This window comes from Bufo gargarizans, chromosome 8 (genome assembly GCF_014858855.1).
Source record: "Bufo gargarizans isolate SCDJY-AF-19 chromosome 8, ASM1485885v1, whole genome shotgun sequence".
Classification (NCBI taxonomy): Eukaryota; Metazoa; Chordata; class Amphibia; order Anura; family Bufonidae; genus Bufo; species Bufo gargarizans.
Window position 1 is genome coordinate 177,366,279 of NC_058087.1, and position 17,676 is coordinate 177,383,954.

The 17,676-nt window shown below is 46.0% G+C and overlaps 1 protein-coding gene across 1 annotated transcript in view; it reads left to right on the forward strand.

Annotated features, from left to right (window-relative positions):
* The window catches only part of LOC122945878 (coronin-7-like), a 121,026-nt gene that overhangs the window by 80,071 nt on the left and 23,279 nt on the right, over positions 1 to 17,676 (forward strand). Inside the window, exons 10-14 of the mRNA XM_044305152.1 lie at positions 12,672 to 12,726; positions 14,040 to 14,097; positions 14,183 to 14,328; positions 16,256 to 16,354; positions 17,360 to 17,470. Coding sequence (XP_044161087.1) covers positions 12,672 to 12,726; positions 14,040 to 14,097; positions 14,183 to 14,328; positions 16,256 to 16,354; positions 17,360 to 17,470 — 469 coding nt within the window. The remainder of the gene's footprint in view (positions 1 to 12,671; positions 12,727 to 14,039; positions 14,098 to 14,182; positions 14,329 to 16,255; positions 16,355 to 17,359; positions 17,471 to 17,676) is intronic.

A 17,676-nucleotide genomic window follows, 5' to 3' on the forward strand; every position in this document is an offset into this window, starting at 1 on the left:
CCGTTTTTTCCCGTTGTGATTTCACACAACCACATCCTAACGGAACGGATGCATCCTGATGTGCAAAATCAAAACGGGTCCGTTTAATTCCGGTATTGAGGTCCTCTGCTGGATCTCAATGCCGGAATTAACAACGCAAGTGTGAAAGTAGCCATAGTTGGTCTGTGGCCAATAACCATGCAGACCAACTGAACAGTGCGGTCCTAATTAGATTCATTAGAGCACGCCGCGGCCTGTACAGGGTCGCACTACTAGACCTACACCGCAGCTGCGTATCAACCACCGCGTGGTCGTACTCTTAGTGACGCTCTGCCCCTTGAAACATTGTGAATAAAGTATTTCATGTGTAAAAAACGCAACTGCCTCAAAAACCACGGCAAAATGGGTCTGACAAGTGCAGCAAAACACGCTTCTGACAAGGAATATTCGGATATAATAAGTCACTTTGTCTTGAGGTTTCCTTTTTTTCCAGCTGCTTATATTGGAAATGAAATACCCAGGACTCGATCGACTAAAGTGAAATAGCAGATTTTCTCCCTGACTTCCGTCAAATCATTTTCCAGTAGGTTTGGCAGAAATCCACAGAACTCCGTGGAATTTTGTTAATATATCACCTAAAGTATTGACTCGGCCTTAAATCGCTCGCAGTCCTGGACAAATCTATAAAACGACCTGTTTTTCTACTTCAGTCTGAACGTTTGACCATTCGCCACTGGTTTTTAGTTTCTCTTCAGATTTTGGAATTTGTACAAAAATCTTTTAAAGTCTTGTGACTGTAATACAGGCATAAAAGAGAGTCCACTCATTTTACCCTGTTAAATCACTTTCAGCATTGGGTAGTCGACTAAAGCAGCTTTCCGAGGATACCTCAATGTCCATGATCAGTAAGATAATTGATGCGATATGCAAAGTTAATACAAGGCACTTACTAATGTATTGGGATTGTCCATATTGTCTCCTTCGCTGGCTTGATTCATTTTCCCATTACATTATACACTGCTCATTTCCGGGGGTTACAACCAACCTGCAATCCAGCAGCGGTGGTCGTGCTTGTAGGCAATAGGAAAAGGCACCGGCCTCTGTGGTGGCCGGGATGGTGGGAGTGAGCAGGGGTTAAGACCACCCTGCAATCTAGCAGCAGTGGTGGCCGTGCTTGCACACACTAGGAAAAGGCACAAGCCTATGCTCACTCTCACCGTCTTGGTCACCAGAGAGTCCGGTGCCTTTTCCTATAGTGTGCAAGTACGACCACCGCTGCTGGATTTGCAGGGTGGTCATAACCCCTGGCTACAAGCTGCGTATAATGTTATGGAGAGATGAATCCAGCCAGCAAAGGAAGCAATATGGACAATCACAATACATTAGTAAGTGCCTTGTATTAACTTTCTCTACATGATAAATGCAGTTTGCTTAAGTGAGACAACCCCTTTAATGACGTTTTCGGGCTGCCATCACTTGGTGCTTATTTGTGTAAACTGGAGTAAATGGAGACTGAAATCCATGTCCGCTACGAGCTGGAGTAGATTCCCGTCTGGCACACAGACTGCCGGAGGAGGCATTTAACGTATGTCGAGGTGGCACAAGCAAAATCAACTTTTCCCTGATCGTTAAGATGTTTTTACGTCTGTATTAGGTCCCGGTACCCACCTGAGAGTCCCGGCCCCTACATACTAATTTTGCGATAGCCAAGCTGGACCATGTGTCAGTTTTTGTTTTGTTGTTTTTTTTTTAAGCTTCCCCGATGCTGATCAGCGCTTGCCTCCACTGCCTTTGGTTTTTCATAGGGCATGTCCTAAATTAAAGAGATCTTTTCCGCTATCAGATTCCCCTGCATAGTCATGTCCTACATTATATCATACCGGGATGTTACGGGTTAGTCATTCCCCCCTCACCTCCTCGTTGGATTATGCTCCTGTTCTAATTGATACAAAGTTCACTAATTTAGACGATTAGGTCAGTGTCTCCACCTTTGGCTTCGGCAGCCTGGAAACTCCTGCAGCCATCGAGGTGCTATATTTTTCCATCCGGCTGCTGTAGAAAAGATTGGGTAAGAAGTTTTCTTACCAGCTCAGAGTACGTCTTCTGGTCTATACAGACTGCAAGATCTGCATCAGCTGTTGTTGTAGATGATGACATCATGAGTGGAGGCGTGTGATGTCATCATGTGATATCAGCTATAGTTGTAGATGATGACATCATGAGTGGAGGCGTGTGATGTCATCATGTGATATCAGCTATAGTTGTAGATAATGACATCATGAGTGGAGGTGTGTGATGTCATCATGTTATGTAGGATTCATATACGCTATAGTAAGGTACTGTTATGAGGACCTGATTGTCCACGTTGTTAGTATCGGGGTCGATTCACATGGTGCGGTTAATTCACGACAAACCGAGAACTGATTAAGTCTAGTTTCACAACTCGCCTCAGACAATATCTTTGATTTATGTCCTTTTACTCTAGGAATACGGATAAGAAATACTTAAAGGTTATTCAACATTTACACTGTTAACGTACATCCTTTAGTGTTGTTATGTATTGACTGTTCTATACCTGCTACTGTTACCCAGACAATGTATGTACATTGGGAGCTTGCTCCTCCTTTCCTAAAGACCAGATTTATATGTAACAGATCTTACTTATTCAATAAAGCTTTTGAAACTAAAAAATAAAAAAAAATAAAAAAGTCTACTTTCACACTGGCGTTTTGGCTTTCCGTTTGTGAGATCCGTTCAGGGCTCTCACACGCGGTCCAAAACGGATTAGTTTGCATCTAATACATTCTGAATGCATTAGATCTGCTCAGAATGCATCAGTTTGCCTCCGATCAGTCTCCATTCCGCTTTGGAGACGGACACCAAAACTCTGCTTGCAGCGTTTTAGTGTCCATCTGATGAAACTGAGCCAAACACAATGAGCCAAACACAATGTAAGTTAATGGGGACGGATCCGTTTTCACTGACACAATCTGGCACAAAAGAAAACGGATCCGTCCTCCATTGACTTTCAGTGGTGTTCAAGACGGATCCGTCTTGGCTATGTTACGGATCATACAAAACGGATCCGTTCTGAACGGATGCAGATGGCTGTATTATCTGAACGGGTCCGTCCATAAAGGATCCGCACAAAACGCGAGTGTGAAAGTAGACTTGCAGCGTGCGCAGTAATACCAGGATAATGATGGCGATGAGGCTTCCAGGACTGGTTGGTTGAGGAATTAGTCTACGAGTTTGGAGGACGGGCGGAGGCCACAAGCAAAGCTTTACTGCAGCAGTTCCTCAGTTACATCTCACAGGTTTATTATGTTTAAGCCAATAAAAGTGGGTGAGCCACAGGGAGAGGCCGCTCCGCTGCCTGTAAGTCCTGAATGTGGAGTGTCAGGATGCTGACACCTCTGGTGTGTGGAGTTGTCATCTCATCAAGTGACCGGTATTATCTGTGTCGTCTACATCGACTTGGGAAAACGACTTTTATGGTAGGGCTCGTGGCAGCTACCGGACGCTAGAGGTGCTCCTATAAGAGGAGGGAGGACCACATTGTGGACAGCAGCAACCATCATGTACCATGTCCAGTCACTGTCTGGCCGAGATTTCCAGTTCTATGGCATCAACATATTCCACAGTGCTGTACAGAGCCTGTCATTTACATTTTATGTCGGCCTTTGTTTACCCCCCTGCGCTGGCGTAGAAAGCGCCTAATTTATGACTAGGCACAGGACCTGTCATAGATTTGGAGCACCGCCCGCAGTATGTGTGCCTGGAGTAAAACCTACTCCAGCCCCCCGACTAAGGTAGCTTTTAGTCCACTTTTACGCCTTTTTCAGTTGTAAAAGTAAGTAAATTTGTCGGGCCCCCGATGGTCCAGTGCAAAAACGTCTGTGCAACAAAATATTGTCGTACGGGTGTTAAAAAAAAATAAAATAAAATTTTTTAACCTAAAATTGGTGTGGCCCACTTTGTTAATGACCCCCAGTATGTTTATAGTGGGACAGATGAAATCAGAGGAAAGACAATAAAAGGGCTCATGCATACAAACGCATTTCTTTTCCCTGTCCGTTCCGTTTTTTTTTGGGGGGGGGTTTAGGCCCGTATGCGGAACCATTCACTTCAGAGAGGATGTAAAAAAACAGAAACGACTCTGTGTGCATTCCGTGTCCACAAAAATAGAACATGTCCTATAAGGCCTCATGCACACGAACGTATTTTTTAACGTCCCGCAAAACGTGGTTCCGTTGTACCGTGATCCGTGCCCGTTTTTTCTTCCGTGGGTCTGCCGTGATTTTTGGAGGATCCACGGACATGAAAGATGAAAAAAAAATCTAAGTCAAGTTTGCCATTGAAATGATAGGAAAAAACGGACACGGATCACGGACACGGATCACGGACACGGATGACAATCTTGTGTGCATCCGTGATTTTCACGGACCCATTGACTTGAATGGGCCCGTGAACCGTTGGCCGTGAAAAAAATAGGACAGGTTATATTTTTTTCACGGCCTCGAAACACGGGTCACGGGCGCGGTGTAAAAACGGTGCACAAGCCGAGTTTTCTACGGCCCCATTGAAAGTCAATGGAGCCGCAGAAAAAAACGGAAAACGGCACAACGGCCACGGGTGCACACAACGGTCGTGTGCATGAGGCCTAATTGTCCGCATTACAGACAAGGATAAGATAGTTGTATTAGGAGACGGCTTTTCCGTCCGCGAAATGTCTTGCAGATCCGCAATTTGTGGACCGCAAAACATCCAACGGTCGTGTGCATGAGCCCTAAACTCGATTCAAGAATCTCGTCTGAGGTATAGGTCAGCCCCTGAACGTCTGCATCCTAATTACAGCACACATTGTTCTCCTCCAGCAGAAATTAAATGTATTTCGTCAGGTGCATGCCGATTCTTGCCAAGTATCTAAGTGACATTTCTGGACCGGCAAGACCTGTTCTGTGTGTCGGGGACAGCAGGTGTAACACGTGTATGTCAGTGCGCTGACACATATAACAGGTGTGTGTAGGTGGGGTGGGGGGACCATTGCTCATCACAAAAGAAGCAATGAATTATCTGACATCTACAGATAAAAGATCCTAACATTTGGTCATGTATTCAGAGTCACTGGAGTGCAGATTTCTATACCCATTGCCGTGTCTTTTGCTGGGAAAGTCAAGAAAACAAGTTAATAAGTAAAAACGTATTTGTGTCCTACACACAAAGGCGTATTAAAGGTATACCGAAGCCCTGCCTTTACTTATAGGTGGGGGTGTCTAATATCAGAAGATCCCAGCTCTTGTCAGGACATCAAAAAATAGTAAAAAGTTGTATTATGTCTTAAAGTGGACGTCTCCCTTTAAACGTCATGCAGTATTTTTGTCCAATATTCTGTGCAGATTAATTTCTTCCTATATCGTTATAGCGGTTGACACTCCATTCTTCAGATAGGGAGCTCCAAATCTCATGTATGTTCAGTTAAAGGATAAAATTCTGGCTGCCTGCAGCGACCACTAGAGGGAGCTCATGAGCTCACTGCACACTGTGTTATTATTGAGTTCCATGTATAAGCAGTTTGCAGTAAGCCCCTTTTACTCCCTCTAGTGGTGGCTCCAGGCAGTTAGGATTTCTTTTAAAGAGGTTTTCCAATTTCTACAGTATGAGGAGATTATCCATTTTTTATGTAAAATTTAGTTTTCATTGCAATTTTCAGCTCTGAATTTGTGGGTATGTCAGTAGATTTAGTTTCATCCAAAAACTACATTTCCCAGCATGCACTGCGCTGTTCTGTGCCAGTGTCAGGCTCCGCCTTCCTCTCACTTCCTTGTTCTGTGCTGTCTCTATTGAGAACAGAGCAAGCGATATTCTTGACTCTGTGCATGGACATGTGACCAGTAGCCCTGATGAAATCACTGCTGGTCACAACAGTGCATCCAAGGTCACATGACTTCGGAGGAGCACTCAGAACAGGGGCCAATTTTGGAGGATGTAAGATGAGCGCTGCTTCCTCTTCATTACACTGCACGTCGTCTCCCTTGCAGCAATTACAAGCACTGAGACGATGGGCAGTGTAATGAAGAGGATGTAGCTTCGGGTGGAGCTCCGCCTCCTGTTCAAACAACTGATGGACCTGACGATAGGTCATCAATGTATACTGCCTGCACAACCCCTTTAATTTTCAGAATTTTCTGAGACAGCCCGGGCAAATTTTTGCTGTCCTGGGCCGGTTTATGGATTCTACACCCATAAGTGGGTGGTCCTGGTGGGTTTGGGGCATTCCTGGGAGTGGGGCTTAAAGGGGTATTCCAGCATAGGAGATAACTATTAATCGGTGGGAGTTCTATTGCTGGGACCCCCACCGATCATGAGAACTGGGGTCCCGTACCCCCTGCAGCCCCCCTGAAATGAACAAAGCGGCCGATTGCACATATGCATTGGTGCTCCTTTCATTTCTATGGGAATTCTGGAGATAACAGAGTACAGTGTTCCAATATCTCCGAAGTTCCCATAGAAATTAATGGAGCAGCAGCACGCATGCCCGAACGGCCGCTCCATTCATTTCAGGGGGGCTGCAGGGGGTCCCTGTCCTTGTGAACGGTGGGGGTCCCCGGGGTAAGTCCAACACCGATCTAATAGTTATTGCCTATCCTGTCCTTAAAACACAGATACTACCCGTGTGCGTTCCGCATTTTGCAGAACTGAACTCCCTGCCCTCTATAGAACTGTCCTATCCTTTTCCACAAGAATAGGACATGCTCTTTTTTTTTTTTGCGGGGCCACGGAATGGACATACGGATGCGGACAGCACGCGGTGTGTTGTCTGCATCTTTTGTGGCCCCGTTGAAGTGAATGGGTCCATATCCGACCTGCAAAAAATACAGATCAGATGTGGACAAAAAACACGGTGGTATGCATGAGCCCTATGGCTGGGGCTACACTAGCACGAAGATGATGTCGTCGCATTGTAAAATGGCATCTAATGATTGTCAGCGATGCAACGGTCGCAAAGCATCCAGCACTGCCCGATTTTTAGTTGCATCTTTAGACCACAGTGCGAATTGCACACAACACGCGACTTTCCTGCGACTTTTATTTTTATTTTTACAGCTTTAAAATAGTCACCCGCTTTATGGGCATCACTGATGATTTTTTATTATAAGAAGTAAATCTTCTTCCACCGCTCTTCAGGCCTCAGTACAATAAATCACAACAACCTGTTAGATCCTGCACCATGTGAGGCGTTAGGATTATGGGGAAATGACTATTTTATGTCTGAGATTTTAAGGGAAAAAGGGAAACTGAGACATATGGGAGCCCTACAGCCATAAAGCAATATGCTATTAAAGATGTTTGCTGATGGTCAGGCCTGGAATTTATACAGAGGCTCGTGTGACATGTCTGGAGCGTGGACTCTCATCCTACACAGAGGACTAATGTACTAAACAGATATTTCTACACAGGCCTCAACTGAAGGCAAAGAGAAGGGTAGTTGCCCATGGCAACCAATCAGATCGCTCCTAACATACTGTAAGGTGTCTCAGAAAAATGAAAGCTGCGATTGGATTGGTTGTTATGAGCAAGTGCTCCTCTCTGTGCACTGGCTGTTTATACTCTGTGTACATGTCCCAGCGTGTAGGATGAGAGGCCTACGCTCCAGACACGACACAGAGGTGTCATGTCTGGACCATCAGCAAAAATAATGTCCGTAGAAAATCTAAAATGGCGTCTCAATAGCGTTTTTACAAATATGTGAAGCGATAGAATTGTTAAAATATTGAGCTGGGGATAAGGGCGTGTTCACATTGTTCTGTTGGCAGTTCTATCACATGTGAGTGCAAGAATAGGGCGGCATGTTACAGTATTCTTGTCATCAAAGGAAGATAAAGTGTGGAAGACCCCCATTATGATTCACTGGGATCTGTCTTACACTGTCATGGCTGCCGATATGTTTTTCAGGAAATACCACAGTATTTGAAAGGTCTTCTAAAAACAGCGCCTCCCCTTTCTACTGGTTGTGTGTGGTATTGCAGCTTCAAAGAAGACGATCTGCGATACCAGACACAAACCATGGACTGGGTGTGGTGCTTTTTTTGGAAGAAAGCAGCCATGTTTTTTTTACCTATTTCGTTGATGTTCATAAGAATGCAGCTTCATCAGTGAATTCACCACGGATTCCTTGCCTGAAAATCGCTCCCAGTCTGCCTCCCTTTAGGGACTACAACATGGATATTTCTGTAGGCAGAGACATGTCCGTTCTTTGCCGTAGTTTCCGCAAGCACGCAGTTTAGCGCCATTGAATGGGCCTAAATCCGCGGGTGGATCTGTGCCTTGTACAGCTGAGAAATCTGCGGCAGAAATCCATGAGTCAGCCTTAGCTTTCTGACGCAGATTTTGGCAATGGAAAAATACACCACACCTATGATCTTGTTTGCGTCATGGCTTCCATTCGTTGCGGGTGGTACCTGTACATCAGATCCAAACAACGCCAAACAGACCCAGACGCTGTATGGCGATACAATAGTAATGGAATTAATGGGGGACATATACACTTAAAGGAGCTGTCTCACATTTTGATATGAAAAGTTCATCCTCAGAATAGGTTATCAGTATCTGATAGAGGACCCCTGCCGATCCGCTGTGGTGGTCCGGTGGGTGCCACGGCCTTGTACATTGTATAGCGGCTGTGCTTGATATTGCAGCCCAGGTCCATTCACTTGACCTTGGCCATGTGACTGATGAGCATGATGTCACTGACCTGGTTGAGTCACAGGGATTCTGTGAATCGGACCCCCACTGATCAAATATTGATTTACCTTTACCGAGGATAGGCCATCAATATTAATATCTTGCACAACCCCTTAGAAGGTGTTATGCCATGATTAATGAAAAAATTTAAAATCAGACATCATGTAGTACATGACAATATCTTTCTAAGGCCTCATGCACACGTCCTTTTGTTTTTTGTGGTCCGCAAAATGCGGATCCGCAAAACACGGAAGCCGCCCGGATGCCTTCCGCAATTTACGGAACAGGCAGCCCATTGTAGAAATGCCTATTCTTGTCCGCAAAACGAACAAGAATAGGACATGTTATATTTTTTTTGCGGGGCTACGTAATGGAGCAACGGATGTGGACAGCAAAACTGCGGCTCGGATGCGAACCAGAACAACGGTCATGTGCATGAGGCCTAACAAAGCTAGAACCAGCCCTGTACCTCACATGGATCCAGAGATCTCCCCATTGATTGCTCCAATTGCTCTGCTAGATTATCTTTAGCCCCAGGCAGCTCAGCGAGCGTGTCCTTTCTGCAGCAGCTCTCTCCCTGTAACCGCCACAGCTTCTAACAGAACATATGGCTGGTGAAAGTTAAGGATTTATTAAACTAAGCATGTGCCTCAGTGAGTGGACAGAAGATGAGGTAAAGAACAAACAGCAGGTGGTGCTATACAGATACATTTTATTGAATAACTCACTGGCTATACTAAATTTTTGATTTCATCCAATTACAAAAATATTCAGATCCAGATGCTGGTTTGAAAAATGTAGACTATGTTTTGTGACACATCCCCTTTATGGTTAATAGCACTGCAAATACTCAGGGGCTGCCTGTGCATAAAAAAGCTGAGGAATCAAGGAGGCCGCCATCTTGTTTTTTTTTTTCTCCTCTGTATTGTATTATTTATGTCAGTCTCCTCTTCTCACGGTTTGTTTTCATCCCTCTCACGTGTTTTCCCCTACGTTATTCCCTCAGCCATCCACGTCCTTGTTCCTTTCCCTCCTCTCTCTCACGCCCCCCGCCATACATGAGATATTTCCAGAGATAAATCTCCTCACGAATGTTTGACAGGAGAGAAAGCAAAGATGTGTGAGAGAATTTCTTCTAAAAGGGGGTCATTTAAAAAAAAAAATGGCCGACCGCCTGGCTAGAACTTCTCATTCACAAACACTAGCCTAATTAGCCGGCGTCCCCCGTTTTTTTTTTTTCCGTACACATTCGCATTAACGCAAATGTAAACATAAACGCCACTTGACAGCCGCTAGGCCTCAGAAATCCGCTGACCACTTCTCCATGGCGACTGGCCCACACCACTTCTGTCTGACCGGCCTTGTTTGTTTCCTTTACATGGTATTTGTTTATCGGACCGCGCAATTCCGCATTTACAGTTCTTTTTTGGCTTTTTCTTCGGGATAAATGGACGCACGTCAGCACTTGAGAATTTCGTTCAGAATTTATTTTTTATTGCTCGTCTCTCTGAGAGAAACTGATTTAAAGTGTTAAGGGATTTCCTGATGGGGAGGACTTTTAATCATTTCAGTCGCTGGCGAGCCTACGTAACGTGGGTGAGTGGTAGGACTGACTTCCCACGGGCCTGGGGTTTTAAAATTTTTTTTTTAAGGGAAGATTTCCCAGCCCTGGGGGGGGGGAGAAGAAAGGAGAAGGAGGGTTATGATTAGAGCAGAGGTAGAGGACGGGGGGCTGAGCGGGGTGATGCTAGGATGGAGAAGAGGCCCACCAGGAAACCGTCAGGAAGGGTTAACCTCTTCACTGCTGCAGGAGGAAATCATAGGATCCCCTCTGTGTGACCCCCCAACAGAGCTCCCTGTCCCCCATCCCCTCCAGACTCCCTGACCTCGCTCCACGACTGTAATAACGCTCAATTAAAATCCAGTTCCCACTAAGTCCTGACGCTTTCATGGGAGCATTCACACGCGGCAGATTTGTTGCGACTGAAAATCAGTTTCATTCGTCTAAATGGGAGTATTTTTGCCGTACGCACAAGGATTTCCACAAGCAGTGGCGTAAATTTCTGCAAGAAATCTGCCGTGTGCGAATTCTCCCTTATACTTGCAAACACTGCGGCTACAATCGCAGCCTCTGGCGTAGTCCAACAGGTGCAAAGTGATATAAGGCTTGGGGCTAGTTCATATGAGGGTTTTTTTTTGGGTGCTTTTTTTCACGCGTTTTTCATAACTCTAAAAACCTCCTATTCTTTTCACTAGGAGGCAGAACTTTTCCATGCTGAAAAAAAGCAGTGTTTTCAAAATTTGTCTTGTGAACTAGCTCTCGGGCTGTGTTTTTGGGTTATTTTAGCAGCGTTTTCTTTTTTTGTAGGGGGGAACTTTTAAATGGGTTGTTCACCTTTAGTGACCTTTTCCAAAGTCCCCACAGCATGGCCGAACCCGCGGTGGTAATCTTACGTGCCTGATCCCTGGTTTGATGTGACCACTGCAGCCAGTGATTGGCCACAGCAGTGACGTGTCACCTATGTGTCATGTGACTGGGTCACGTGACCTCTGCAGCCAGTCAAACTGGATGTTGACCTGGGACCTGCAGAGTGCCGGAATTCAGCGGAGGGGATCTGGTAAGTATGATTACGACCGCCGGTGGTGGTCACTGTAATATGTATTCACTAAAGGTGAACATCCCCGTAGTGTAGGCATGCTCAACCTGCGGCCCCCCAGCTGTTGCAAAACTACAACTCCCAAGATGCCCGTACAGCATACAGCAGGGTACAGTGGGAGTTGTAGTTTTACAACAGCTGGAGGGCTGGTTGAGCATGCCTGCCGTAGAGGAACACTCCTGGCAAACTGATACTTTGTGTTATGCCTAGTGCAGGACCAGAGGGGGTGGAGCATGACACAGGGGTTCTCTCCTTTGCATTCCTGTGCGGCTTAAAGAGAATCTGTCAGAAGGAAATTCACTGTTACACCAGGCATAACATCTTGTAGGTGTAGCTCCGCTTTAATCCATATACAAATGACCAGTTAAGTGCACCAAGGGCGGTCCGAAGCCACTCTGTGCACCCATGCTCCTCCTTCTCCCTGATTGACAGGGACAGGTTCCTTCATAGTCATCTCCCCAGGTCCTGTCAATCAAGAAGGAGAGGGAGGAAACAAGAGGAGCAAGGGTGCACAGAGTGGCTTGGGCCCGCCGTCGGTGCACTTAAAGGCCCATAGTCTCAATATTACATTGTTTTCTTTGAGAATATGCTCCAAAGAGAAGAGGTGCAGTTGCCCATAGCAACCAGATTCCCATCTTTTCCCGTGCACTTTGATCAGCTTGGTTGCTATGGATAATTTCACTCCCCCCCCCCCCCCATATTTTTTTGCAGCACAGACCCTCCTCTCCCCCATTAGACCCCACTCAGTGATCAGCCCGTTTTCTTGGCTGAGCGGACCGAGGAAGCGGTGTCGTAACCGCTGGCAGCTTTTATCGTATTTCATAGTAATACTGATAACATTTGGGAGGCCTGTTTTCTGTCCAATAAAAATGAAATTTGGGAGACGCTCGTCCGTCGTGACTGCAGAGGTTTTGTTGTAGCCGAGGAGCATTTGCAGGATGCCGGGTGTAGGGGAGTGTGTGACTCCCTCTTCCAAAATAATCTGTGTCCACGAGCCAACATGACACCCAGAACCATTCAAACCATATATAATTATTATTACTGGCGGGGAGCAAGAGATGAGCAAGATGTATCTCCTCTGCCCCCTGGTGGAACAATCATGTAACTGCAAGGCCTGCCTATACATACTGCTGGTGAGATAGGGGACTGGTTCTTCTTCTCCAGGGGTCTATCATATTTCATCTTCCTAGAATTGTGCAGAAAATGGGGGAGGGGGCTGCGGATGCAGGATTTGGAGGGTATTACAGCTGAGGTTTACAACTAGTAACCAGATTTCCTTTCTTTCCACAGACTCCTCATCCCTCTCTATGATGTAGACACCGGACTCCTCCTTCTGGCTGCACAGGTAAAAATGGCTGCCTCACCCGCGACAGCAAGTGTTTCTGAGAACGTGGTGATGATATTACGGATCTCGGTTGATATCTGTCGTGTTCTTACATGCGGTATTATTTCCAAACACAGCAAAGATATATGGATTTGCTTCGGTAACGCGAACTCAATAAGAATAAACATTTTCAGCTGGGTGACAACCCCTATGGAAGCTGTAATGACAAGAGTCATGGTTATCACCCATCCCCCCCCCCCCCCCCCCGAAACTGATAGTATAAGAATGGCTGAACAGAATTTTAAAGGGGCATTCCCATCTTAGCTATTTATGGCATATCTGTATATCTATGCTGTATGTCAGATAGACGAGGGTCCCACTTGTCCAGAACAGGGTCCCCCGCCTGGTACAGGCAGAAAGTGGAACTCCAGCTTGGCTAATTCCCATAGCTATGTACATGCACCGCCACCTCTCTATTCATTCCTGTAGATACGCCATAAATGTCTAAGATGGAAATAACCTTTTAAAGGGGCTGTCCCATTTTAGCAAATGACAATTGTCATATAATACAAGGCACTTAATAATGTATTGTGATTGTCCATATTGCCTCCTTTGCTGGCTTGATTCATTTTTCCATCACATTATACACTGCTCATTTCCATGGGTTACGACCACGCCGCAATCCAGCAGCGGTGGTCGTACTTGCACACTATAGCAAAAAGTGCCAGCCTCTCTGGTGGCCGGGCCCATGGGAGCTCTCATGGGCTAGGTGCTTTTTCCTATAGTGTACAAGCTCGGCCACCGATGCTGGATTGCAGGGTGGTCATAACTATGGAAATGAGCTCTGTATAATGTGATGGAAAAATGAATCAAGCCAGCAAAGGAGGCAATATGGACAATCACAATACATTAGTAAGTGCCTTGTATTAACTTTCTCTACGTGATAAATGCCATTTGCTGACGTGAGACAACCCTTTTAAGGGCTTGTCCCTTACGGTCAATTTATTTAAGTCACAAGTATAACCTGACTTAGCTGATCACAAGGTGTTGGGACCCTAATCGATCAGCTGTGATCTGCGCAGGAGCCTGGTAGCAAGTGTTCAGGTCCCCAGCAGCGCCTCCGCAGGAAGAATAAAGCATTACGCCGTTTACACTAAAATCAGTGAGCTGTCTGTGGACATGCCAGGTCCTCCAGAGCGAGGGACGTTCGTGTGGTCCCTCTTATTCCCTAAAAAAAATTAGATCCTGAATACTGTGGACGTATTTATTAACCCCTTTATTCCTACCACTGGAAAACATTGCAGGTTACAATGGTCTGTGAATTCCATTTGCAGGGTGAAGGCACAGTGTACTGTATGGAGGTCGGCACTGAACCCCATTCTCTCGCACAGCGTAAGAAAAGGTTCCCTTTATATTTTACAGGTCTAGCGTTATGTGACCCTCCGGCGCTCTAATATGTCACTCTAGTCTCTCGCAGTGTCACAGTGTGTCACGGATCAGCAGTCCCGCGGCCTGGCTTTGGTCCCCAAGCTGTGCCTTGATGTCCTGGGCTCTGAGGTCCTCAGTCTCCTCCAGCTGACTGACAGATTCATCATTCCTATCAGCTACACGGTCCCACGCAAGGTACCGGGGGTTATGTGCTGTATCCATTGCCTGCCCTGTATGCACACTTACCTGTGGGGTGTAAAAGCATCAGACATCTGGCTGTCATGGGTTCTGACACATATTCCTGATGCTGACATGCTGTGTGATGCAGAAGGCTAGTTGCAGTATATTGCGGTAGAAATCACAGTATGTCGTGGTTACACTGATCAATTCTTCAATGTATAATTTTGTATAGTAGTGGCCATATATTTTAGTCTACTTTCACACTGGCGTTTTGGCTTTCCGTTTGTGAGATCCGTTCAGTGCTCTCTCAAGCGGTCCAAAACGGATCAGTTTTGCCCTAATGCATTCTGAACGGAAAAGGATCCGCTCAGAATGCATCAGTTTTTGCCTCCGTTCTGTCTCCATTCCGATTTGGAGGTGGACACCAAAACGCTGCCTGCAGCGTTTTGGTGTCCGTCTGACGAAACTGAGCCAAACGGATCAGTTTTCTATGAAACAATCTGGCACAATAGAAAACGGATCCGTCCTCCATTGACTTTCAATGGTGTTCAAGACTGATCCGTCTTGGCTTGTTAAAGATAATACAAACGGATCCATTCTGAACGGATGCAGATGGTTGTATTATCTGAACGGATCCGTCTGTGCAGATCCATGACGGATCCGCGCCAAACACGAGTGTGAAAGTAGCCCAACACCGCTTTCATCCCTAAATCACCCAAGAACAATGCATGCCTGGGTCAGCTGGGAATGCATGTTTTGGGCATAGGGAGACGTGGATTGGCTGGTACCAGAAACCTGCAGCACCGCTTCTCTCCTAAGGAATTTCAAATGAAAATCTAACATGCCCGATCTTTATTTCACTAAACCTCCAGGACTCCAGTTCCGGTGAAACTACAACTCCCAGCATGCACACTTCCTCGGCTGTTCTTGGAACCCCCATAGAAATGGAAGGAGCAGTGCTGGGATTTGTAGTTTGACGACAGCTGAAGTGCCAAAGGTTGCTGATGTTTGCACTAGACGGAAGACATTGCCTAGGATTAGATTAATTTGATTATCTAATGTGTATGCCGTCTTAAAGGGATTCTGTAAAAAAAAAAAAAGCAGACTTGCTTTCCCAATGTAATACACACCCTTTAAATGGCCTAGCAGACCATCCCCTGAAGACTGCCTTTGGCGCAGACATGGATCCAGCAAGAAGGATTATTCATGTCAGATCCTTCTGGTAATTTAGGTGCCTGTACACCTAAGAGAAAAGTCATACAAACCTGCACCATGATGTTATATGTATGGGGGTGTCCCTGCTCTCTCCCAATGGAAGAATTGGGCTGTTGGATTTCAGTCTGCCCGATCCTTTCTTGTCATGGGGGATAAGCCACCGCCAGAGGTTTATCCCCCTCTCCCCATCGAGAACACACATACACGTAGCCGAGCCGAGCATGCAAGTATATGGAGGAATTGACAGGAAGATGTATGTATGGGCACCTTTAGCATCAGCCAATTATATCCCCTGCTTTATTGAACATACATATTTCAAAGGGGCTAAGGGATAAGTGTCTGATTGGCAGGGGTCAGACTGCTGGGGGCCCTTCCAACCACAAAAACAGGGGCCATGTGTTTTCCACTTTGAATAGAGCGGCTGTCACACATGTTTGCTGCCACTCTATTCAACTCTATGAATGGAGCAACAGCACGCATGCTTCACCGCCACTCCATTCAAACGGGAGAACTCAGGACCCCTGTTCAAGTGATCAGCAGGGGCCCCAGCAGTCAGACACTTCTATCCTGTGGATAAGTCTTTGTAATGGGAGAACCCCTTTTAACATGTGAGCAACGTATTTCAGATATTCTTGTCTTTTTTATCCATTGATGATGATCTCCGTTACACATGTTCGGTCTCTCTCATTCCCTGTCCTCATGGATTGTGATTTTTGTCTCCCCTCAGCAAGCAGGACAGGAGTTTTCAAGCGACCTGTTTCCAGATACTGCGGGGGGCACAGCGGCCCTCTCATCCCAGAGCTGGTGGGCTGGAGAGAACAAACAGGTGCGTGACAGCAGGATGTGCCTATGGACCCCTTGTCTTCTTCTGCTGACCCATTCACTAAAGAGGTCCACAGACCTCGTAGCGGGGTCAGCATATAACGGTGGGGCTATACAGAAATATAACATTGGTATCATGGTAATGCAGCCAGTCTTAGATGATGGGTTATGCTGGAAACACTTGTTGATGGCTGCCCCGTACGGCATCCTCCACCTGCCAGTCTTTGTTGCACTGACTAATGACTCGGTGGTTGAGCTGTAGCTGCAGCTTAAGGGTCCATTCACACGTCCGTATGTGTTTTGTGGATCCGCAAAACACGGACACCGGCAATGTGCGTTACGCATTTTGCAGACCACACATCGCCGGCACTCTCATAGAAAATGCCTTTTCTTGTCTGCAATTGCGGACAAGAATAGGACATGTTCTATTTTTTGGCGGAACGGAAGTGCGGATCCGCAAATGCGGATGCGGACAGCACATTCCGGCCCCATTGAAAATGAATGGGTCTGCACCTGTTCCGCAAAATTGCGGAATGGATGCGGACCCATTTTGCGGACGTGTGAATGGACCCTAATACTGGATAATATAATATTCCCAACCATAATAGCAAAACTGTTGTTACAGCACCAGCAGTACATTAGGCCTTCTGCACTCAGCAGTTTCCCTTTTGCAGTCTGCAAAAAACACGGATCCTTGTTGTGTGCATGCCACCATTTATTTTTTCAAACTCCTCTAGAAATGTCCTATCATTGTCTGCAAAATACCAAAGAATAGGACACGTTCTATATTTTTCCGGGGAGGCGGAACAACATACAGACGTGCTGTCTGCATCTTTTGCAGCCCCGTTGAAATAAATGGGTCCGCATCCGGTCCGATTGGAGGTGGACCAAAACTACGATCGTGTGCATGAGCCCTAAAACATATATACTACAAAGTGCAGGTATAACAGGTGTACCAGCTGCAGTGCAAATCTTCCCGTAACTATAATAATGTCATTATTACTTTCAGGTAGCAAAGGTCTCATTAAATCCAGCGAAAAGATCCATTCCTACATGTCTCCCAGGCAAAGAGAAAGTGACCAATCACCCAGAACAGAGCCTCACTTCTCCTGACCCAAGTGTGAGTATAAGTAATTATATGTCTATCTATCTCATATCTACCTATCTGTCTATCTCAATCAATCAATCAAGCTTTATTGGCAGATCTAAAATGATACATTAGTATTGCCAAAGCATGTTGGAAATAGGGGGTTGAGAAATGGGGACACACCCGGGGTCGGTGTATAGGAGTCAGTGGCGTATCGGGCTCCTGTCAGTCTGTGGCAG